Source organism: Helicoverpa zea, chromosome 1, assembly GCF_022581195.2.
Source record: "Helicoverpa zea isolate HzStark_Cry1AcR chromosome 1, ilHelZeax1.1, whole genome shotgun sequence".
Classification (NCBI taxonomy): Eukaryota; Metazoa; Arthropoda; class Insecta; order Lepidoptera; family Noctuidae; genus Helicoverpa; species Helicoverpa zea.
In genome coordinates this window covers 5155707-5179954 of record NC_061452.1, presented here as the reverse complement: position 1 = coordinate 5179954, position 24248 = coordinate 5155707, and the positions used below count along the sequence as shown (strand labels likewise).

At 36.8% G+C, this 24248-nt stretch overlaps 2 protein-coding genes and 1 non-coding gene across 7 annotated transcripts; all 3 read left to right on the top strand.

Annotated features, from left to right (window-relative positions):
- Positions 1-5294: 5294 nt before the first annotated feature.
- LOC124645810 lies at positions 5295-11615 on the top strand. 3 transcript variants are annotated; one of them, XM_047185737.1, is made up of 2 exons: positions 5295-7650; positions 11065-11615. In XM_047185737.1, exons 1-2 carry the CDS (start codon positions 6142-6144, stop codon positions 11389-11391), a joined length of 1836 nt encoding a protein of 611 aa, XP_047041693.1. In that variant the 5' UTR covers positions 5295-6141; the 3' UTR covers positions 11392-11615. The 3 variants fall into 3 exon arrangements, with proteins under 3 accessions (XP_047041693.1, XP_047041677.1, XP_047041684.1); XM_047185721.1 differs by having other exon boundaries at positions 5295-9228; XM_047185728.1 differs by having other exon boundaries at positions 5296-9228; positions 11170-11615.
- A 337-nt stretch (positions 11616-11952) lies between these two features.
- Positions 11953-24145, top strand: LOC124645791 (adenylyl cyclase X E-like). Of its 3 annotated transcripts, none has more exons than XM_047185691.1 (20): positions 11953-12103; positions 14627-14812; positions 15072-15218; positions 15456-15675; positions 16039-16241; positions 16765-16914; positions 18215-18333; positions 18766-18910; positions 19197-19333; positions 19742-19891; positions 20173-20317; positions 20395-20472; positions 20558-20694; positions 20948-21118; positions 21523-21835; positions 21910-22273; positions 22359-22537; positions 22618-22876; positions 23100-23224; positions 23308-24145. In XM_047185691.1, the coding sequence occupies exons 1-20, from the start codon at positions 12101-12103 to the stop codon at positions 23707-23709; spliced, it is 3633 nt and encodes a 1210-aa protein (XP_047041647.1). In that variant the 5' UTR covers positions 11953-12100; the 3' UTR covers positions 23710-24145. The 3 variants fall into 3 exon arrangements, with proteins under 3 accessions (XP_047041647.1, XP_047041664.1, XP_047041655.1); XM_047185708.1 differs by having other exon boundaries at positions 11955-12103; positions 15510-15675; XM_047185699.1 differs by having other exon boundaries at positions 12032-12103; positions 14630-14812.
- On the top strand, positions 21156-21317 carry LOC124635583. Its single transcript, XR_006985031.1, has one exon. It is a non-coding gene; the product is annotated as a U1 spliceosomal RNA (small nuclear RNA).
- Positions 24146-24248: the final 103 nt, after the last annotated feature.

Below are 24248 nucleotides of genomic sequence, written 5' to 3'. Positions count from 1 at the left end.
CTAAACTTTTTGCTATGGCTCATATATAGAAGCAAATGCAGTTAATTTACCGATCATACAAATAATACACTATGTATTTTACAAAATTATATACCTTCTGTAAATTAAATTGCAGTAATGCGAAATCTGATACCATTTTAACTACTGGATGTTCATGATTATACTTATGTAATATTCAATGTAGGACGTAATCTGGCCGTTCTGTAATTTAACTTCTATCTCAATCTCTACAGAACGTATATGATTTTGAACCATAATTAATTTTATGTTTTGTACTGCATACTCATATTGTAACATTATATATGTATGATAAATATAGACTAAAATAAAAATTTCCAACAAACCATTTCCCCGGTTCGGTTCAACAAAAGAACAACACACTGTATTCATATTAAACAGCAGTTATTTCTCACTATGCCGCCGCGCCGATCGCCCTGTATATGTTATTGCAATTAAACGAACACTGTATAAAACCTTGTTTGTCGTGGGACTCGACCGTTCATAGCTTTTACGAGCTTCCAATAGTCACGGCGAGAATAACAATAAACTATAAAAAGTTACCGATAAACTTATTAGGTACCAGGTGTTACTAATTGAGTCAAAGAATCTGATTAAGAAGAGACATATTTTATTCCGTGATTCTCAAATGTCTAAAGAACTTTTAGTAAACAAATATTTTATGAAATGCAATTTTGTTTCTTATTTAAAGTGGAGGTCATAACTACAATTTAACAGGATGTCAAATATATCCATCCTTTACTTTTTAAAATTAATAACTATTTTATTCACTATTGATATTTAAAAGGAAAATGAGTCTTTTTCGAATATTACCTAAACTATATACACAGGTAAATTACAATTAATTATGCAATATTTTCATAAATAAACTTAACTTTATACGATCAACTTTTAATATTAGCCTTTAAAAGAGCACAACATTCTATTATCTTCAAAACAATTTAACTGTTCCTTTAACACGAGCGTTTCATAACTCGAAGCCGACAGCAAAAAAGTTAAAGAGCCTATCTTGATCTTATTTTAACTCACTAGAGTTTTTCTGCAAATCATGCACACCAATTTGCTACCACAAATAAAACTCGTTCGAATTCACTAGCCAGTATGTTAACCTTTTTAAAATCAATTAAAGGAATGCCATTAAAATTCCTGAAGATTTTGCTTAGGTACTCTTCCGTATATAGTTTTTTGTAACATCATTCACTTGCATCTAGTCGAAAAAAAGGCAGTTGAATACTACTCCCATAAGATAACGATGCGGGATTGTTTGAAAGAGTTAACATGGCCTTGGTTCACAAAGGGTTCACATTCCAGAAAGAACAAGATTTTTAGTCAGTAAAAGTCTGACACTCATTTCCGCACCCAGTGGTAGAGGGATGATGTTCTACAAAAAATTTAAATACTTATTACTATATAACATGACTAGATTGATTGTCGGGCTTATTACTGGCAGTCTGCTCACACTAAATATCCACAAGCTTAAAACAAGTTGAGCAATTCACAGTTGTTACATAGCCCTTTTCGATTTACCATCTACAGACTTATCCCAGGAAACTCTTAGATACTTTTACTGAGCCACTAGCCAAAAGTACCCTATAGCTGAACGCTATTAGGTAACTACTTATTTAATTTTCTTATTTTATTTTATTTTTTTAGTTTGAAACTTGAGAAAGGACATAGGATAGTTTTTATTACAAAAAAATATAAAAATAAAATTTATTCCGGACATATAGCGCCACCTATTGGTCAAACCAAAAATCTACCAGAATTTACTATTCCACGCGAAAGAAGTTGCGGGCAAAAGCTAGTTTTCTATATCGGCGACGTAACTTTACGACTAAACATCGACCAACACAGTAAATAGTAGTCAAAGTAAGAGCTCTTGACTAGAAAATAGAATGTGCTAAACAAAGGATGAAAATTCTATCAATTCTTGTAAGAACGCTTACGTAACAAGTAACCCAGTTCGAAATCTGAAACTATTTAAAAATAGTTAAAAGCAAATATAAAATCCCTATGTGGTCAGATGATAAAAATTGGTAACTGACCACCTAGCACGTAAGTAGGTTCTTTACCGCATATAGTAAAAAAAACTCCCACACAGTTGATTAAGCAACAATATTTAACCCTCACACTACAAATACAATATACAATACAAGTACCATATACAGCACATTATACACTTTTATCACACTGGAATAGAACACGCGACAAACAGTGCAGTAGCTAACTTCACACACCAAGCGTGCCTTCAAAATAAACATTACATAGACATCTCCATTATAAGTCTCTTCAAAACTACAGACCTCTTTCTAGCCGGTAATATTGATTAGGTAAAAACTGACCGCATTGAGATTACATCTGTGGACAGGTGAGTTTGCTTATAGGCTTACTGATATGCACCTGCTTAGATTTAATCATTGATCATCGTAAAAAACTGTCGACTCACGTTAACGAGTCTATTTAAAGTTTTTTTTTTAATATTATAGGTAGTTTTTTGAGTTTGTATTCAACTGATTAATGAAAGGTGACTTGTGGTAAAAAATGCTGTAATTGACGGATAGTTTACAAAATATTTCAAGGATTTGTTATTTTTTGTAAGCAAAAACGGTCGGTGCCAGTTACGATTGTTTAAAAAAAATATTCACGCGGTCATCTCACAGTACTCCTGACATACCGACAAGTATCCGGTGTCTTACAATCGTTCGCAAACAAATCGCATAAAGATGTCACTCACTTAACACTGGTTGCATAAAATATACGTACGTAGGGGTTGATTTAAAACCAAAAGGTTTAAAGAATTATTGTTAGACTGCTGCTTTAAACTTCCTGTAAGTACCTGAGTATAATTTCCATTATTTACATCCAAATGAAGCGAAACAACTTTGGCAATTATTCCGTCCGTAGCTGTAGGTACGTAATTTACAAAATCGTCGCATTCTTAAACAAAAATAATGGATTGCACGATAAACGAAAAGTTAGATTGGAAACGAACTTGTTACAACTTCGCTAAAGAATATTATTTAGTTAGTGACAATGCTAGGGAGCAATTCTTTTTTTCTTTGGTACCGACTTACCTATCTTGTACTTGCTGCAGAAAGCGGTAAGTAACTATCTATACTTAATATTATAACGCAGAAGAGGGTCTTTGCTTGAACACGCTAATCTCAGGGAAACACTGGATAGTCCAATTACTGGAACCGAGCGACAGGGTTCTTACCGCACAGAAATGTCGCGCATAAAAACCGAGCCCAAAATATACTAATGTAAAAGCACCGTAAGGCTACGCATTATTTTATGTTTTTTTATCTCCCAATTTTTAACTTTAATTTTAATCGTATATTGACACCTAGTTTTTCATTTACAGCAATTTTCAGTTATGCATACCTTCAGAATACTTACACGTATACAATATTACTTAAAGTTTCAATTCATACACAGCTTCAGTTCATTTTCCTTCTCGTTGCAACTAGCTGCGCCATCTGGGACTCGTTTTACGTAGCACTCACCTTCAGCAACTAACGCAATAGGCGACGCTTTCTTGCTTCTGCGTTAGAGGGCACTAAGACGATCCCCAAACAAAGATAACTTTATGAAAATTCTCAAAATAAATCAAAGTTCTTCTAAAGTGCATCGAGTTAATTGCAAAGGGAGTACTACATTTCAATATTAGCGTAAGTTTTTACAAGCAATCTTAATGTCCTATGTAGGTATCTAAACATCCTAATATAAGAATTTTCTGAAATCTTGGAATCTTAAATGAAATTACTAGAGCCAACTTAACCGTTGAAGGGTTTTTAAGAATTTTTTCGCCAAAACTTTTCCACAAGCCAAACTCGTAGGCGACTTGTAGACAATAGTTATAAAAAAAAACTGGCCAAGTGCGAGTCGGACTCGCGCACGAAGGGTTCCGTACCATTATTTATAAAAGGGACAAAAAAATCACGTTTTTTGTATGGGAGCCCCCTAAAATATTTAATAGCGGAAACAAAAATACATCATCAGTGAAAATTTCAGCTCTCTAACTATCACGGTTCATGAGATACAGCCTTGTGACATACGGACGGACGGACAGAGGAGCGAAAACAATAGGGTCCCGTTTTACGCTTTAAGTACGGAACCCTAAAAAATAGGAAATTACAAACAAAAAAACCTGACATTAAAAAGAAAGAGGTTAAGTAAAGTATTCACATGAAACAATGACCCATTGCCTGTCCAAAAATTTATCAATAAAACATAAAACAATGACCGTTTCACCATCACATATTTATTTAAATAACCAATTATCACTCACAGAGTACACACCTTCTCTCAAGTACGGCTCATAACAGTCGGTAACAAAGTAAACGAACTTCACACTCAATTAGAGGGATGTGTTCATCTAGTTTGCTGTAAACCATTCTCACGGGTGTACCTGCACCGTGATAGATTTCTATATTTACCTATCACTTATTATTTTAAGTCCATCAACATGTATCTGATGTAAACTATATGAGATTTCGGAGGTATGGTGTGGTACCTCGAAGAAAGGGAAAAGTAAAAAGTAGGTACTTTGTGATCAGAAATAATAATTAATATAACTGTGTTTGTCATCGTGATTAAGACATAATCAGTACTGACTCATTTCTAAAAATCATCTTATCACAGCAAGTTAGAAACCTCCCTAGAAACTGATTTGTACTGAGTTCCATCATAAAAAAGAGGTATGTGAAATATGAATGTGTATGGACGGAGAGGGATAGGCAGGCCGAAGATGGCTAGATTGCTTGAAAGGTGACATGAAAAATATGGAGTGAATGTTAGTATTTTGGCTGATAGCAAAATTGAAGTGCGCTGACCCCAAATAAATTAGGAACAGTTCAGTAAGAAGAGAAACGAGCTAAGGACTAGTACAGCAACTAAAAAGACTTACTAATAAACAATTGGCAATATAAACGCAACCCACTTAGTACGGACAATGGTTATATTGTGTAAACGCAAAGGTGTCAGTTATATGCTCGTGTATCAGTCAGTTGTTCCTAAGTGCTGAACAAACTGTGAGTGTGCGGAAAACATTACAATACAGTTAAATAAATAAGAAAGTTAAATGGTGCAAATAGTGTTCAGATTGCAGGTAATATTGTTGTTATTTGTTAAAGATTTTTTTTTTATTTCGTATCTTTTAAAAAAGAAAAATGTTCATTGCCTGGCTTTCGTTCGAAAAAGCAACAACGATAGAACGGTGAAGGTATGGATGGAACCTTCGTTTAAAAAGTTAATAAGTTTATTTACGCTACATACACCCACGGAAGGATTCATTTCTCATGTGTCGGCGCACCTCAGCGAGCAACCGCGATGGCGACCGAAGGGAGTGCTGCGGAGGCCGGGGCGGGGGCTGCCCCGGCTGGCGAGCCCGCGGCCGCGCTCCCTTCACTTCTCTCCGCGACGCGCTTGACCACGGGCACTTACCTGTATTCTTGTTGATATTGTAATTTTAACGGCATTAAAAGCCTATGTAATACAGTCCGCACAACGTTTTATTTATGAAGTCCCGTTAGGGCTCCTACAGTTTGGTCCTTCGCTATAAATTAACGCCAGTCGTGTCGTTAAAATTCGTCGATTCCGCATCGTCATTTTCAACGGTCAACGGTCAACGGTCATCGCCGATGCCGCGTGGAACTTCAACGTGGCCACCGAACACGAAGACAAAGAAGTCGTACTCGTGCAGCGTGCTTCGCCTTATAAGGAGCTGAAGTCATTTACTGGGAGTATAAACTACTTATTTGAGTGAGTCGTTCCAATTTAGTTATTTTTTTCCAATTTTTTCTTGGTGAATAATCGTTTTTTCCCATTTATTTCGTTGAGCAAGTACATTTCCCCCTTCACAAGTGATTTATTGTCAATAGTGCTTTAACGCAGTGTTTATTTCGACGCTTCTTCATAATTGCATAATTTATAGTAACACTTGTGCGCGCACGCCACTCACGCCACACAGGTGTTAACGTAACCTTGACCGATCTCAGTAATTAGAACCGGTCCCTTTTGTTTGCGCGCAGCTGTTTTTTCTATAAGAAGCTCATTAGTGGTATCTATCGCCTTACTGCAGTTAAACACGTGCGGTTTTTGCTTTGTTAATTGCACTTCAAAATGGCAGACGCTTTAAAGACTTTACTTAGAAAACGTAGTTCATTAAAATCAAAGCTTACGATTTACAGCAACTATCTAAATTTAGTTAAAAGTAGTGCACATATATCTGAGATGCAACGATTAGACCTGCAGGAACGTTTTAATAAGTTCGATTCCTTACATAGCCAATTTGATGAATTGCAGACAGAAATCGAAATGCTTGCCGATGATGCTGAGACTGCGTTCGTGGAGCGTGAGGAGTTTGACCGCCAGTTCTTCAATCTGGTGGCACTCACGCGCAGCCTGCTCGGTTCTTCGGTCAACGGTGCTGGTTCTGAGGCGGGCTTCAAAGATGCTGACTCAGGTGCACATGTTTCTAATAGCTTTGTTCGTTTGCCAAAAATTGATTTGCCTCACTTTGACGGGAACTACCAATGCTGGCTCGAGTTTCGGGACACGTTTACGTCATTGATTCACAATAACGATAGCATAAGCAACATAAATAAGTTCCATTACTTGCGTGCTTCTTTACAAGGTACTGCAGCCTCTTTAATTAAAAATATAGAATTTAGTAGTGATCATTATAAGATTGCTTGGGACTTGTTGTGTGAGCGGTATAACAATGAGTACCTGCTTGTGGCCAATCATTTGCAAGCTTTATTCTTTGATGTTAAGTCAATAAATAAGGAGTCTAGTGTTTCCATTAGAAATCTTGTTGACGTCATTAATAAAAATATTCGGGCACTAGCAAATTTAAAAAGGCCTACTCAGCATTGGGATGACATCATCATTTTTGTCATGGTCAAAAAGCTAGATTTAATCACAAGTCGTGAATGGGAGGAATACAGGAATAACAACATAGTAGGTTATCCAACAACTACTCAATTTTGTTCTTTTCTAAACAGGAAAGCAGACTGGTTGGAATCTGTGGAATGTAACTTTCAGGATAGTAATATTGTGGCCTTGAATAGTAACACTAATTTAAATAAACATAATAATAATTCATCTAAACAAAAACACTCAAATAAATCAAATAATAATTCTCATAAAAACAATAATAAATGTCCACTTTGCTCCCAAGTACATACTTTATATAAATGTGAATCTTTTAGAAGCTTATCTATAGAAAATCGCATACAAAAGGCAAAAGACTTAACTGTTTGTCTCAATTGCTTACGTATTGGGCATTCTGCTAATAACTGTAAGTTTTCAAATTGCAGATACTGCAAACTTAAGCACAATACGCTTTTGCATTTAGAAGCTAGTGAACCCAAACCACTTTCTAATCCTCTGCCTTCTGCACTTCTTTCTGTATCGCCAACTACTTCAGATGTTGCGCTTTCAGCTAATTCTATGCAGCTTGCTACTTCTTCGCATGTTTTCCTGTCCACAGCTTTGGCGAAAGTGACCAGTGCGACGGGTAAGAAGTTTACTGCGCGCCTACTGCTGGACAACGGCAGTACGGCCAACTTTATCACGCAGAGTTTAGCGGAGCAACTGGGTTTGTCACAACGCGGTATGAGCACCAAGGTAACGGGTATTAACAATCATGTTTCCACCAGTACACAGTCTTGTCACCTTTCTATAGAGTCTTTATGCTGTGCCTTTACTGTAGACATCGATTGCCACGTTCTACCTGAGATCACAAAGGTCCTACCATCTTCGTTTGTAAATGTTAAACATTTATCCATACCTTCAGGCCTTACATTGGCAGACCCGAAATTTAACGTTCCGTCGGCTGTCGACATTCTAGTAGGGGCTGAAGTATTTTGGAATGTCATAGGGTCAAACACGATAGACTTAGGAAAAAATCTACCTAAATTGTGCGAAACTAAATTTGGATGGCTTGTATCTGGTAGTATTTCGCATCAATCTAGTTTTCTTTCCTCTGCGTCTACTCACTTTTGCCATCATTCCAGCGTCACTCCCGACTTAACTCAATTTTGGGAGCTTGACCAAGTCTCATCTAAGCATTCGCTCTCTCTTGAAGAGAGAATGTGTGAACAACATTTTGCAGAAACCACCGTCCGTAATAGTGATGGCGCGTTTGTTGTTAAAATGCCTTTTAAGGAAGATCCAAGCTCGCTAGGACATTCTTATGTTAATGCTAGGAATCGTTTCCTTTCCCTTGAGCGGCGATTTAAGCATGATCCTTCCTTTCACAGTAAATATAATGATTTCTTGCGTGAGTACGAGCGCTTAGGTCATATGACATTAGACACGGGCTGTACTCCTTCACCTGAAAATTCCAAGACAAAATATTTCATTCCACATCATGGAGTCATTAGGGATTCTAGCACCACTACTAAACTACGCGTAGTCTTCGACGCATCAGCCCCTACAAGTACGGGAGTGTCGCTTAACGACATTCAGATGGTCGGTCCGGTAGTGCAAGACGATCTGTTTTCCATTTTAACACGTTTTCGTCAGCACAAGTACGTGGTCTCAGGTGACGTAGAGAAGATGTATAGAGGTATCCAGCTCAGTCCAGACCAGCGCTCTCTTCAAAAAATTGTTTTTCGTTTTGATCCATCAGAACCTCTCAGATCTTACACATTAAATACAGTGACCTACGGTACTGCGTCTGCTCCTTATTTAGCCACCAAATGTTTGGTAAGTTTGGCCGATAACATTGAGGATAATCGGGTAAAGAGAGCCATACAGCGCGACTTCTACGTCGACGATTATTTAAGTGGCGGGAGCACCATATCTGACACTGTAGATATAACAAAAGCAGTAAGATCAGTTCTTTCATCGGCTAAATTTAACTTACGCAAATGGCGTTCAAATAACGTAGAAATTTTAAAACAAATTAATTCAGAAGTAGTAAATAACAATGATAATAACACTCTTCAATTTTCTGAGCATGGTCTCAACCCAGCTCAATCTAAAACCCTAGGGCTTAATTGGGTTTGTGACTCTGATTCACTCACTTACACAATAAATATAACGTCTGCTAATAAAGTCACTAAACGTCACATCCTCTCTGTTATCAGTCAGATTTTCGACCCACTGGGCCTCGTAGGTCCGTGCGTTGTCGAGGCGAAAATACTAATGCAGCGTCTTTGGCTGAATAAATACGACTGGGATGATGCAGTATCGCTCGAGGTAAGGGACGCTTGGTCTTTGTTTGAGAGCACAATAACGGCGTTAAATTATTTAAAGATTCCTCGTTGCGTTTTGCATGAAGACTCCATTGCACACGAAGTACATGTTTTTACCGACGCATCCGAAAAGGCATACGGCGCTTGTGTGTACATTCGGTCATGTAATAGTGTTGGAGCCACAGGTGTACAACTTCTAGTTTCCAGAAACCGTGTTGCGCCCATTAAACCTACTACCATCCCGAGGCTTGAACTTTGTGGAGCGTTGTTGGGTGCAAGGCTGTGTACTAGGGTTCAGGAATCTCTCACCATCCCCATTTCCAAGTGTAGATTCTGGTGTGACTCCACTATAGTTTTGGGTTGGCTCTCTACTCCTTCTAACCAGTTAAAACCTTTTGTTAGAAATAGAGTAAATGAGATACAAGAGAGCACATGTGGTCATACCTGGAGCTACGTACCGTCGAAGGACAACCCGGCTGATCTTGTTTCTCGTGGTCTCCGGGCCGATATTATTAAGGAAACACCTCTGTGGTGGTCCGGACCTTCTTTTTTATTACATAATGAAAGTGAATGGCCCACAATGCCAAACACTGAGAAGCATGATTTGCCGGAAGTAGTGACTCATTTTAATATTAATAGTAACGATCATTCACATAATGTTCATCACACAGACGTAACCTCTCATTCATCTTTCATTCATAACTTGCTATTAAAGTATTCTAGCCTAACTAAAATTCAAAGAATATTTACATATATACAAAGGTTTATTTACAATTTAAAACACAAAAACAATAAGTTGTGTGGCAATCTTTCATTGTTAGAACTAGAAAATTCATTAAATGCAATTATTAAATTCTCACAGCAACAAATGTTCCCTGAAGAATATAAACTTTTAAAAATCAAACAAAAATTGCCACGCAAAAGTAGATTACTTCCTTTGACGCCTTTCATTGATAATCACGGACTTATTCGCGTAGGCGGGAGGCTTGATAACTCCCCCTATGACTTCAACGTGAGGCACCCCATTCTTTTATGCAGTAAGCACATTCTTACCAAACTTATTTTTCAAATGCAACATTTAAAGCTTGCTCATGCTGGTCCACAGCTGTTACTGTCGCACATTCGACAATCTTATTGGCCGCTAGGTGGTAGAAGCTTGTCTAGATTTATTGTGAGTAAATGTCTTAAATGTTACAGGCATAAAGCTCAAAATGTGCAGCCTGTGATGGGTCAACTACCATCATCTAGAACTAATTTTGAGTTTCCTTTTTTAAATTCTTATGTTGACTATGCCGGGCCTGTATTGATAGCCGACCGCAAAGGAAGTGGTTGCAAACTAACAAAGGCCTACATGTGCATCTTTGTTTGTTCGGCAGTAAAAGCAGTACATTTGGAGCTCGTCACAGACCTCACCACGGAGGCTTACATGGCCGCTCTAAATCGTTTCGTGGCGCGTCGAGGCAAGCCCCGAAGCATCACGTCCGATAACGGGACTAACTTCGTAGGCGCGTCTAATGAAATGACCAAATTTCTTAACGCATCAAATGTTGCATCGGAAATGGCGCAGGAGGGAATCGAATTTATTTTCACGCCTGCATACAGCCCTCATTTTAATTCACTTGCTGAAGCTGCTGTTAAATCTTGTAAGCACCACCTGAAAAGATTGCTTAGTCTTACACACTTCACTTTTGAGGAACTGTCGACTTGTCTCACTCACATAGAGGCAGTGTTGAATTCACGCCCTCTTACACCTCTTTCTTCGGACCCTAACGATTATTCAGCACTCACACCATCTCATTTCCTAATTGGACGACCGCTCTTATCTGTACCATGCTCTCAGGTGACTGATGCCAACATCACGAGCCTGGATCGCTGGAAGAGGATCCAGTACATCAGACAGTACTTCTGGGGACGCTTCCATAATGAGTACACTTCTCTGCTGCAGGCCAAGTCAAAGTGGTTAAATTCCAGAGGCGAAGTGACACCAGGGTCCTTAGTCCTGATCAAGGACAAGACGACGCCACCGCTGCTCTGGTCCCTGGGTCGGGTCACTAAGACCTATCCCGGCGTCGACGGAGTCACGCGGGTGGCTGAGCTGAAGACGAGGAGGGGCACCATTCGTCGTGCCTTCAACTGCATCTGCCCGCTCCCTATCGAAGACTTTTGAAGAGCATCCTTCAACCCGGGGAGTATGTCGGCGCACCTCAGCGAGCAACCGCGATGGCGACCGAAGGGAGTGCTGCGGAGGCCGGGGCGGGGGCTGCCCCGGCTGGCGAGCCCGCGGCCGCGCTCCCTTCACTTCTCTCCGCGACGCGCTTGACCACGGGCACTTACCTGTATTCTTGTTGATATTGTAATTTTAACGGCATTAAAAGCCTATGTAATACAGTCCGCACAACGTTTTATTTATGAAGTCCCGTTAGGGCTCCTACACATGCATAATAGATTTGAAAAAAAAAACTTTTTTCATCAAACAGATTTGTATGCAGTACCTATCGACAGTGCAGTGCAATGCCTTATATTTTAAGGATTAATAAAATTAAATGAGGTTTTCAGTTTGTTAAAAACCGATACTACAGGTTTGATATCAGTTCACTGTAGGGCATGGTTTTCGCATACCCAATTTTCTAATAACAATAATACCAAATAATTGAATTCCTAATACACCTGATTGAATCACAATTTAATACGATAATCGCGGCCACTATCTGCTTAATATCTGTGGCCGTAAAGTGGCGCTTATCGAAATTAATCGTCCTTAGTCAGCGACTTTATCAGTCAGAGTCAGTCAGTAGTCATCGGTAGTCGGTGTGTCACTCAGTGCAGTGTTATGTTTTGTTTTGAATTTTTATGACTGAAACATCTTGTTGACAAATATGGTAAGATCTTCTTTTGTTTTCTTTCCTTTTTTCAAATGTATTTCGCGCGTCTTTTGTTTTAATCTTGGCGCTTACTGATTGGTTCAGAGTGATAAATGCAGTAATTTCCCGCTAATCTTATGCGGATATAATTGGTTTATCAATGTTTTATTTGCTTAGGTTATGTTTTTATGTGAGTGTAATTTTTGCACATTCCGTTTCTATTACCGTGTCTACAAATACTACCAATTCATATATGTTTATAAACATATAAGCCGTTGTAAAATCATGGGATGAGGTAGATGTTAAAATTGTGGCATGTAGTCGTTAGGTCGGGTAACATAAATTTTAAACTTTACAGAATTTTATTAAGATGTTTAAAATGAATACGCGATTGATAAATAAGTAATACTATCGCATTCACACACGAGTATGAACACTTTGCAATGAAAATCAGTATGATACTTTAGTTTCTGAAGCAACCACATATCGGTTGCTACACCTAATAGGTATCATTATTTTAATCGGAAACCTCTAGTTAGTACATTGCATGTATGATGTTATCAGAATCCTTCAAAGTTGGTCATCAAATTTTTAAACAATGAAAGGTAATCGACCACCTAAGCCGCCTCGTAAAATATATCAATAAAACAAAACAAGAACGGTTTTTTGTGATAACTAAGTAAAGCATAGTCCACCAACTTTATCCAAAATTAGCTTCGGTCAGCGGTTTTACCCGCGTCGTCTAAGAATTAGGTACTTCACTCACGCATGGGAATGAAAGTAGGCTATACGCTTTTTTGATAATTGCGCTATTTACTGATTTATTAACACTGAAAGAATTTTTCAAATTTATTTTTTCTAAGATTAGCGTTCTAGCAAACAAACAAACTTTTCTTCTTTTAAATACTAATGAGTACCTAATACATAGATTCAATGTATTTTCACCCAATTTAAATCGTACTCAGTTGAATTCTCTGGTGAAGTAAAGCTTCAATGTAAAGCTCACAGAGATACAAGTAATAGAAGAATATCTGTTCCTATAGTACTTAGTTTATTCAATTTGAATGCGACTTCCCTGACATTGCAAATATATGTTAACGCCAATGTCTTGTTTTCCAGTAATCCTGTTATCAACAAAATATTTCAATATGGATACGGATAAAGCCAGTAGTTAGCCGTGATACCGTCTAAACTGATATACATCTCTATTTCTATTGTTATAAATTGAATCTAACTAATGTTCTGTTTGATAGTTGCGACACATGTTTCGAAAAGCCCAGTAGTAAAATTCCATGTTTTATCGATACCTATATTACCTACTTGCTTCTGAATTCGAGTTATTCGATGGTAATCGATTATGCCTTCAATAAAATTAATTTGAAAAAAAAAAGTCTATTTTTTTCAGTTTCAATTCCAACAACTGTTTTAGAAAATAAATATTTACACGTATGGTATAAAAAGTGCCAGTTTGATCATTGCTAAATTAGAGCGTCACTTACATTTGATGTTGGCATACTTGGTTAATGGTTATTGCTGTTTTGTACCATTATTGTTGCAAAGGTATCACACATCATCAAGTGCACAAGAAACTATAAAAGATTGTTGCTTTTAATTAGAACGATCAGCTTATTGACGTAAACTAATATTGATATCTATTCCCGTTCTAATCGTGGCGAATAACACAAAACTGCATAGTCAGACTCCACAGTGATGTTCGATACTGTAGGTAAGTGTACCATGAATTGTGTTATAAATAATATGTTATCTTCGTGACAATATTCATAAATGAAAGAATGTAATTATTTATTGTTTTATGTTCCGTTGCCATTTAGGTATTGCAATATATCAGATTATAGGGAATTTCCCAATTATAATAGTGCTGGGCGATGAATTCTATGAATTAGTAAAAATTGATGTGTTGTAGAATTTGCACTGCACAATATATTATCGACAATTCCAACAAACTACATGAAAATTATTATTTAATGATACTTAGTTTTGTCATTAAAAAAAAAATCTAGTTTGCTTATTCTTCTTAGTTGCTCAATCAATTTTTAGACTAAAAGAATTCGTCTAGTAATTTCGATTCCTCGTAATCTTCTCCTAATACAATCTATGTATAAAGATTACATACTATTTGATTGATGATTGTATCAATAAATCAAATGCGATAAATAAACATTAGTATGTTAGAGAGCAGATAAGTAGCCAAGAATTCGGTAACATTCCATGGCGCCATTCACGGAATTACTGATTATTACTTATATCTTGGATTTCATGAATAATTGTACTGTAAGTGTAATTCATTGATAAATAACGCTCATTTGAGATTTAAAATCAATCCAATAGCCTAATTCGCTGTGAATGAAAAATCTAAAATGTGCGCGAACACATGCTAAAAGTGGACTCGCGCTAACTCGAACACCATCAACGTATCTTTGTGGAACCTTTACATTTCATGACCGTCGTCACTCTTGGACCATCCCGCCAACCTAAAAAACCTGTCAAACCTCCAACCTCATTTATTTTTTATTTTATCAGCAGGATGACCAATCACTATCCCGGACCATGGGGTCAGTGGTGCTCCAAGTGGGAGCCCTAGAGCTCTTGGCGAGGTATTCCATGAATTCCGGCAGGGCTACGAGCCTTCTGTCATCGCTACATGACTTCAGAATGCAGGAGGTGGAGTTAGCTGGTGGGAAACAGTGGAATTGGAAGTATTTGAGGGTAAGTCTTTTTATAATTCGACTTTTTTTATTTTCTTGTCAAATCGGATCTCGATAACTTCATTTGTAGCTCTACCAATCTTTTATCACTAGCTGTGTTAAGACCAACTAAAGCCAAGTAAAGATTGAGCTTGTAATGATAATTTTAGTGGGAATAAATTAAAATCACAGAAATATATTCACTTATTGATCAACCTAACCTTGCCATTTTCAATCTTGCGGAAACTATAAATTCTTGACACATTTTGTTTTTCTTTCAGGATCAATTCGACCAAAAAGATCTAGAAGGACTGTACAGAAAGTATGATGACAAACTGAGAGAAACGCTTATTTATATTTACTTAACGTTATTAGTATTCTTCTCTACCGTACACGTAGTCTTAGTTGTAGCTAGCACATTTTCCGAGGTAAGTTTTCAACAAGAAACTGAGACGTTTACTTTCACAAAAGATAACCTACTTTGAAGCCCCACTTAAGAACAAGGCTTTTCATTGACCATCCCAAATGTAATCAACGCAAAAACTCATTTCCTAAATACCATTATTTAAAAATAATCACAAGTACCTACAAAATTGTATGCAACTTATTTTTTAGTTTGCAACGTACCTACTTGTGGAAGGACTAGTTTCAGAATTATTTCGCAGGTATCAACGGACCCCGAAATGGAGATATTTGCATTAATCACGGTTTTCTTCCAGTCAATTCAGTCGACATCAACGTATTTAACCATGGGAATGTACATATTGAGGATAGCCATACCCATATTAACTCTATGGAAACCCTTGTATTATCCCATGAAACAGAAATGCTATTGTATGCCAATTCTTGTCACTTTCCTCGTAACTTTGGATCTCGCTCTTACAGGTAAGAAAGACAATTTTAATTGGTGAAAACTTAACTTTCTTTCTTTTCTGCTTGAGTTTCTTCCAAGTATATAAGTCATTCATAAAACAGCCTACGTCCATTTTGATAAGTGTAACAGTTTTCCCAATACCAATATGTGATATGGGCTTTTATAATATGAAAAGTACTTTAGAATCTCCTTCGTAGCGTTAATCCCGTCTTGTGACGGGGTCCGCTTTCCGTATCTTCTTTTTCCACTTCGCTCTATCCAGGAAACTGGATAAAAAGTACTTTAAGAATAATTTGCATAAATTTTCCTAAGTGTAGGCCATACATAATAGGGTGGTATAAGCCGTAATGCATCACCCATCGCATTTGTTTCAGACATTGCCATTAGCGTCTACAGTTACTTCGAAGGCATTGCTTTAAGGCCAGCTTATGCCACAATGGCTTTACTATCAAGCTACATCTTCCTCCCAATGAGGAACAACTTCTTGGTTATATTCCTCGGCATCTTTGTCAGTACCATCTATGTTCTTATCTTTGCATTCTTCACGTATGACCAGGACCCACAAATCGGTATAGTGGTAAGTAAAAACTTTGTTTAAAGTCAAAACAGATCCGATTGTGTTGAAAATATTATGTGTACCCTATAATAACATGCAATTGGAAAGATAATTATTACAAACTTTTCAATCAAATATTTTGGATTTGATAATATTCTCGGAAATCATGTAAGTAATTATCGTAATTAATTAACTGACTTTATTTTTATCTCTTGGCGTAATTGACTTTCTTTTGGGAAGACAGTAAGAGCTATTTATTTATTATTATTGCTATTTAGTAATATTCTAATCAACTGATATATCAGTCACGCCACCCATCGGCCAAATATGATGACTCATGTAGATGTTATGATAATAATAATGCATCAAAAATACTATAGCTATTCCGACATCTGTTAATGTACCAAAAAAGGTTAGCTGATCAATGCACAGTTAATACCTGAGTCTAACACCAATTAGGTTCCCACTATTAAGATATTTAAGAATTATTAGATTACATTAATTACACATTATTCAAATATTTTAAGTAATCTGTATATTTCAGGTATCATCAGATATAATTTATCTAATAGGCGTGAATCTGATGGGAGTGTACTTCAGACTGATGAATGAAATTGTAACGAGGCGATCCTTCTTAGACCGGAGAGCGTGTGTTGAAAGTACGCTGCGACTCAAATTTGTTAAGGACCAAGAGGTGAGCATACTGGATAATAAAATTTCCACGTAATTTCCACGTAAAGGTCATCCAAAATCTCATAGCGTGCCTCTTGTTAAGATTTTGTGCGTAAGAGCGATAGTAAGGAGTAGGTGCGTCATTTCACCTTAGGCAAGCTATACAGATTTAGAAAATAAGATTTTGTGACTATTATTTCTAACATATATTTTTTTGTTTTTACTGATTACGTACTTGAGTCCCAATCTACTCAAAATTTGCCTACCGTTTGAGTGGTGAGATATGTTAAGCATAGTGTAAACTAACTAAACATATGTAATACCGTGTCTCTGTAAATAAGAAATCTTATTTTTGGTTGTGCCGCGGACTCTAATGACTCGTCTTGCGATTTGTGACCTTCCTTGTAAGAGTACTTACCTAAATGATTTACACTTAGTGCAAAGGTTTTTTCCCTTACCCAGATTAATATAAACCAAAGCTGAATTATCTAATCTCTTGATAAAACTCGTAGGTACTTATATTTAAAGCGATTATCCAATAATGATTGATTACTAATATTACTAATAATTCTGACATTGTATGTATAAGAAGGAAGTAAACGAGAGTACATTTTCCTTTCTCTAGTAAAATTTTAATTCGTAAGCATTTGAAAAACAATGAGCTGTTTAGCAAAATTCCTTAATTCTAATTAAATATTAGATAATAGCGATAATAATGCTAGATCATCGACATAATCCTTATTTATTTTTTTCCTTCTATGTGTACAAATGACTGATAAAGTAGATGATCTAATACCTAACTAATGTCATTTCTTTATTTAATGTAATACTGAGAACTTAGTTTAACCTCACACAGTCTTTAAAATCAATCTTACATAGATAGCGCGAAATGCCGAAACTATCTCAGTACTCAGAAATTTTAATTACAGGTAACACTTATTAAGTACTTACAACAACACACATTTCAGCGGAATTCGGTCGTATGTAACTTCCACTAACTCTTACTTAATTAAGCATATATTTTTATACATAGCTTTCGATGAAGCGGTAATTGGTCCGGTAGTAACGGATTTACTAGGTAAAACATACAAGCACCTTTCGTGGTTACTGAATAGATTTATTGAGAAACTGAAATCCTCGCAATATACCTATGTATGTATATTTCTAATACCAATTATACTTACCTCACTAGGCTAATTAAAAATATTATTTAATTTAAAACCATATAAAATAAAAATATTATCAGCCTAGGCTGGAAATCATACCAGGCCCCGCTCTTCACGCTTTTTAAACAATGAACTATAATTAAATATTTTTTTCAGGAACGTCTGATGATGAGCATCTTGCCTGAACACATCGTTTCTAAAGTACGTCAAGACATCAGAAACATGTTTCTTGGCCTCGAAACACGTTCTTTGAGCCACAATATGAAATCATTCAAGTAAGTTAATTCAAGTAAGTTCCCCCCAATTTCTCCTCTAAACGATTACAGACTAATATAACTCTACACTAAGGGCTGATTTTTCAATCATCGGTTAACTTCTATCTGAGGAATAAATATGGCGGTTTGACATATTTTCCATACAAATTCTGTCAAAACGTTAAAAATATTCCTCAGATAGAAGTTATCTGGCGATTGAAAAATCAGCCCTAAGTCAAATTAACTTGTTATTTTTGTATTGAATTTGGAAGACTGTAGATAGAAAAAGTTCCATCTAAACAGAATTTCATGGCGGTTCTTTTGCGTAGGTCAAAGTTTTTGGTTCTGTACCTACTTAGATGGATATCATAAAAGTTACCCTGATCCCTAATGACGCCTTTTAAAAACCTGTTGTTGGGATTTTAAATTTAAGTACCCACCATACTTTTATAGCCAGTTGTACGTAGCGGAACATGACAATGTGAGCATCTTGTACGCCGACGTGGTCAATTACACGATGATATCCACTACCTTGTCGCCTATGAGGATGGTGGAGCTGCTCAACGAGCTCTTCGGAAGATTCGATGAAGCTTCTGAGGTACAGCATCTTGACAGTTTTGAAGAACATGATACAGAATGTGGCAAGACTTTTCATATATTTGTTAAAAAGCAAATTAAAATGGCATACCTACCTAATTACGCGATAAGCATTTCCTTTCACTGCATCGTTGCAAATCTATGACAACTAGCTGTCCAACTACTTTGAATGTTCATAACAACTTTTACATAGAGATTTAGTTATAAAATTGTTAACTTATGAGGCTGAGCTATTATGTTGTGTTCAAACTATAAAACATAGTTCAGTGGCAGAAATTATTTTTCAGGAACACGATGTACTCCGGATAAAGTTTTTGGGAGACTGCTACTATTGCGTCAGTGGTATACCAAAGCCGAGTGCTCAACACGCTAAGAACTGTGTCGATCTTGGACTCGAGATGATCAACATCATTAAAGATGTTAGGTATGACTGCATTGATATACATAATATATTGAACATGAATCTAGAAAATGCTGGAAAAATATATTTATTTAACTAAAGATTGGATAATTCCCCCAGTAGCAAACCCCAAAATCATTTTAGAACCACTTCGAAAACGGTAAATAGGCCTTCTTTTTGTTATCACTGGGTGCTTTTGTCTTGTGCCTGACAAGTGACAGATTACCACAAACAGTTGACAATTAGCTTGATAAGCAATTGTTTTTGTTTTTGTTTGAGTGCTTTTTCGTTGCGACATCGTATTTCAACGAAACACTTTCGGGTGTTTCTCTAGTGATATTGGCTTCCGATAATAATCAGGTTACAGGCATATTCTTATTTCAAACACAAAGCTTTAAATACCAACTTCATTCCAATTTTTACCGATTGCAGAGAGAAGCGGTCGCTAAATATAGATATGAGGATAGGCGTTCATTCCGGGAAGATCCTCAGCGGTCTCATCGGTATCAGAAAATGGCAATACGACGTTTGGTCCAAGGATGTTACAATTGCCAACAAAATGGAGTCCACGGGTAAAGCTGGGTATGAAACAATAATTTTATTTTATTCCCAAAATTGCACTTTCCCCTTATTAATTAAATATACTGAAGAGAGAAATCCGGAAGATTAAAGTTTCAAAAATGGTGTGAAAATTATTATGACGTTAATGCTTATTAATGCAGACTAAAACAGATAACAATTACATTGATTAACAAATCATGGATTATCTTTAGGTATTATGTAGGTACAAGTGTATTCAATTAATAACACAAAGATTACATATCTCTGTGTATCAGTCTGTAATGCAGTTTTTCTAATTTCAGAAAAGTGCACGTGACCAAACAAACTCTCGAATTACTCTTGGATTACGCCAGGGAATATATTATTGAACCTAACTTTGAATCTCAAAATGATCCCTTTATTATGAAAAACAAATTGGAAACGTATCTGCTGTCGAGACCATCTCGGGTAAATCTTTACACCGTTACACATTACTTCTGAAAGGTGATTTAAATATGAGATAGTAATCTACACATACCTTTCAGGCTCTAGAATACAAACCATTTAGAAGAGCGTCTGTAGGTTTCAACAAAATAATAACGAAGACCAACACGTCTGCTAGAGTAAGTACAAAACATAATACCAACAAAGCATTTCAAAAACCTTTTCATACAATAATGTGCTATATTATTTATGTATTTCTAGTAGCGATCGGAAAATAGAAGCGCTAATAACTTCCGAAGAACCACTACGTTTATGGATGAAAATTTGGTAGAATATCAGCAAATGTTGAAAGCCGCTGATGCTCAAATGGCAAAGGAAATAGAAGATATGACGAACGGAAAGTAAGTTTAGACATACTTATCAAATCTGAGAGTTATAATTTGCTATTAACCAAATCCAACGATAAATATTTCCGGCAGACGGAAATATATAAGGCTTATCATTTTTAGGCTCGCGCGCGCCTAGTTTGGCGGAAATACTTATCTCAGATAAAACAATATTAAATCATTTTTTTATTTGAAAATTATATATATTACCTAAGACTACGAGTAAACTACAGAAAAGCTTAAATTGCATAAAGTCTCATTTTTTCAGAGAACACTTTAGAAACGAATCAAAATTGAACAGATTTACTTTAATGTTCAAAGACTTTCAAATGGAAAAGAAATTCCTCTTGCTGCCCGACCCACTCTTCAAATATTACATTACCTGCTGTCTCATTATCTTCTCACTTATGTTGCTGATTAACGGACTCACTACCAGATGGTAAGTTTAGCATCAAATGTACTTCATTTTATCTGTTTTCTTTACCTGGCGTAGGGGATACCGTGATCAAGAAGGCGGTTCCCCCAGAGCGAGGTCCATCCATTGCACTGCGGATGGGTTGACCCCTGCGATTATCCCTAATGTGGATAACTCGGACGCGTTATTTTTGGTAGTGGGGACTGCGTACGCGCCGTCCCCTTTTATTTTCCGGGGCTGCGGGTTGTTCGAAAGAGATACCGCGGCCCTGGTACATAAAAGGCCTATGACGGAATACGACGGTTTTTAGTCAGTAAGAGTCTGACACTCCCTCACCGCTGCTAACCCACAGCGGGAGGGGTCATTTGATGATTTTTGACGTCGGAAAAAAAAATCCACTTGTTTACTGACACTTTTTCTCTTCTCAGGTTCGAAGGTTTTCAATGGTATGCTTGGGTTTTACTTAGTGCTCTTCTACTAGCTTTAATTTTAATGCAACCCTTCACTTGGTTCCAATTTCTATGGACCAAATACAAAGGCTTTGAAGAACCCAGAAACAAATACCTGCGATGGATCTACGATATCTCAGCCAAAATCATAAGATCGGCCAAGATAAGAACTGTTATTTACTTAATGATAAGTATAAGTCTTGCTGCTACTTCTGTGGTCAACGTTATCGCGTGTACTGAAGTTGAGGTGCCGGCTGCTGAAACCGTTCTATCTAACTGTATATCTTCGTGGGTAATCACATTTCTTTACCTTCGTTCTATGTATAAGCAGTCATTCAGATCGTCTTACACTACCTTTCTTTCCAGCATGTGACTCAGTGTTGGGGCCTGGCCTTGCTCTTGAACTTTCTGTTCAGTAGAGTTTTCTTCATATTCAAATGGATCGTCGCCGGTGGGATGACCTTCTTCTACTTATGGATCGTTTGGGAGATCAAAACTTCGCTTTTTATCGACGATGTGGCTTGGAATGTTGGACTGGATCCTCGTATTTCTCACACTTTAGCTGTCATAGTGATAACCGTGACTCTGTACTGGATTGATAGGACCACTGAATACAGAAACAGATTAGATCACTTGTGGCAGTTACAACTAAGTGACGAACAAAGTGAAGCAGAAACTATGTTGAAAGTAAATAACATGCTTCTTGAGAATATTCTCCCGGCGCATGTAGGTTCGTATCCTGATTTTGAATTCTTATACCCAATTATAGATTAAGACTAAGGTATTGGAATTTTAAAATTCTGGTCCATTTTCAGTTCAAGTATACCTGAACCTAAACAGATCTCTGGATGAATTGTATTATGAAAAGTATGACAACGTAGCAGTGATGTTTGCATCGCTAACTGATTACAAACTTGGGATGGAAGGAGATGCGGACATGAGTGACAAATTCCTCTTGAGCATCCTGGATGAAATCATATCAGATTTTGATAGAGTACGTAAAGACTGATCAATTGTTTTAAGTGATTATTTCAGTAATTATCAAAATGAAACTTATTTGGCTTTTGTTTTTAGTTGCTTCTGACAGGAACTTCAGATTACAAAGTGGAGAAGATCAAGATGGCTGGTTGGACATACATGGCCGCTTGTGGACTAGACCCGAGTAGGCGAGAATCTATAGACTCCGTATCGAATCATGAAAGTCTCCAGAACAGCCCATACAGTCGAGCTGTGGTGCTAACCATGGTGGAATTCGCTGCAGCAATGATGATGCAGCTGCAGAACTTCAATAGAGGCTCGTTTCAGAGCTTTGAGGGCTTAAACTTACGTATTGGTAAGCTACTATTATTATTTAGATATCCAAGTTCTGACTTCATTATCCTTGGTGTTCTATTTTCATTATATGAATAATTTGTTTCAATCAGCCAATATCCTAAATAGATAAACGACGTTTTTCAAGAAGCTATAAATGATCAATTAACTGATAACGAATTGACAAAATTGCGTCATTAGACTGAGCAATCATATTAGATTGTGCATTGTTTTGTTTTATTCAGGTATGTCAAATGGAGAAGTAGCAGCTGGCGTTGTAGGATCACAGAAACCTTTATACGACATTTGGGGACATGCAGTCAACATGGCATCAAGAATGGACTCCACAGGTGAATCTGGCAAAATACAGGTAATGAAAGCAAAATCCGTTGCACTATTTTCATCATATTTTAATTCCACAGTAGCTAAAACTATGATTAACTATTCACGCAGGTGACAGAAAACACAGCCATCATATTGGACGAATGTGGCATCCTAACGACCTGCCGAGGCGAAACCTTTGTCAAAGGGGCTGGCTACATAAAAACCTACTTCGTGCCCCTCGACGAAAACTTCAACCTTATCAAGAAGAAAGACAGCATGGACTTCTACAGAATCGAAGATAGGAGTCGCTACTTCTTAATGAGGGCCAACACGTTTAGTACTGGTTCCAACGATAGGATCAGTCCTGATATCTACAGATACTCCACGTATGATATTAGGAAGATGTCGTTTGATAGTCAGGGGACTGTCGACAGTTTGGATACTGAGCCTGGTAGAACGGCCACGCCAATGGAAGACCCTGATGCTGTTAGTATATCATCAGAAAGCGAAATCAAGGATACACGTTGCTGACAAAGGATTTCTTATTTATTTTTTAAGTTTCTAGTATAGTTTTAGTTCTTAATAGAATAGCTAAGCTCACTAAAACATTGTCACATTTCATAATTTATTTATTTAAGTTAATCGGTATGTTTCATACGCTTATATTCTATGATGGTAAAGATAGTTAAGTTTTATATTTTTAGTATGGTAGCAACGATTAAGGATATAATTTAGTCTCTCTGTTCGACTGGGTAAGCATTATTTTTCTTGAACCTCAATAACTATCTGATTCTATTTCGTAAATTGTTGAAATTAGTAAAACTTACAGATATAGGCAGTATTAATATATGTTTTTGTTAGTACATTTAAAATATAGTGATCGTCACATGAGTTTAAAGTACGTTTCAGATTCCGACAACCGCCATAAATTACCTCATTTAATAAAATAAACAGATTCAATACGTAACGGACAAAGTTTTATTTTGAATAACCTCTACAAGTAAAGAAAGCACGGATTCCTATGTTTTCTCCTTGCTCTAGCATTAATACTTTCCTATAATTAAATAAAT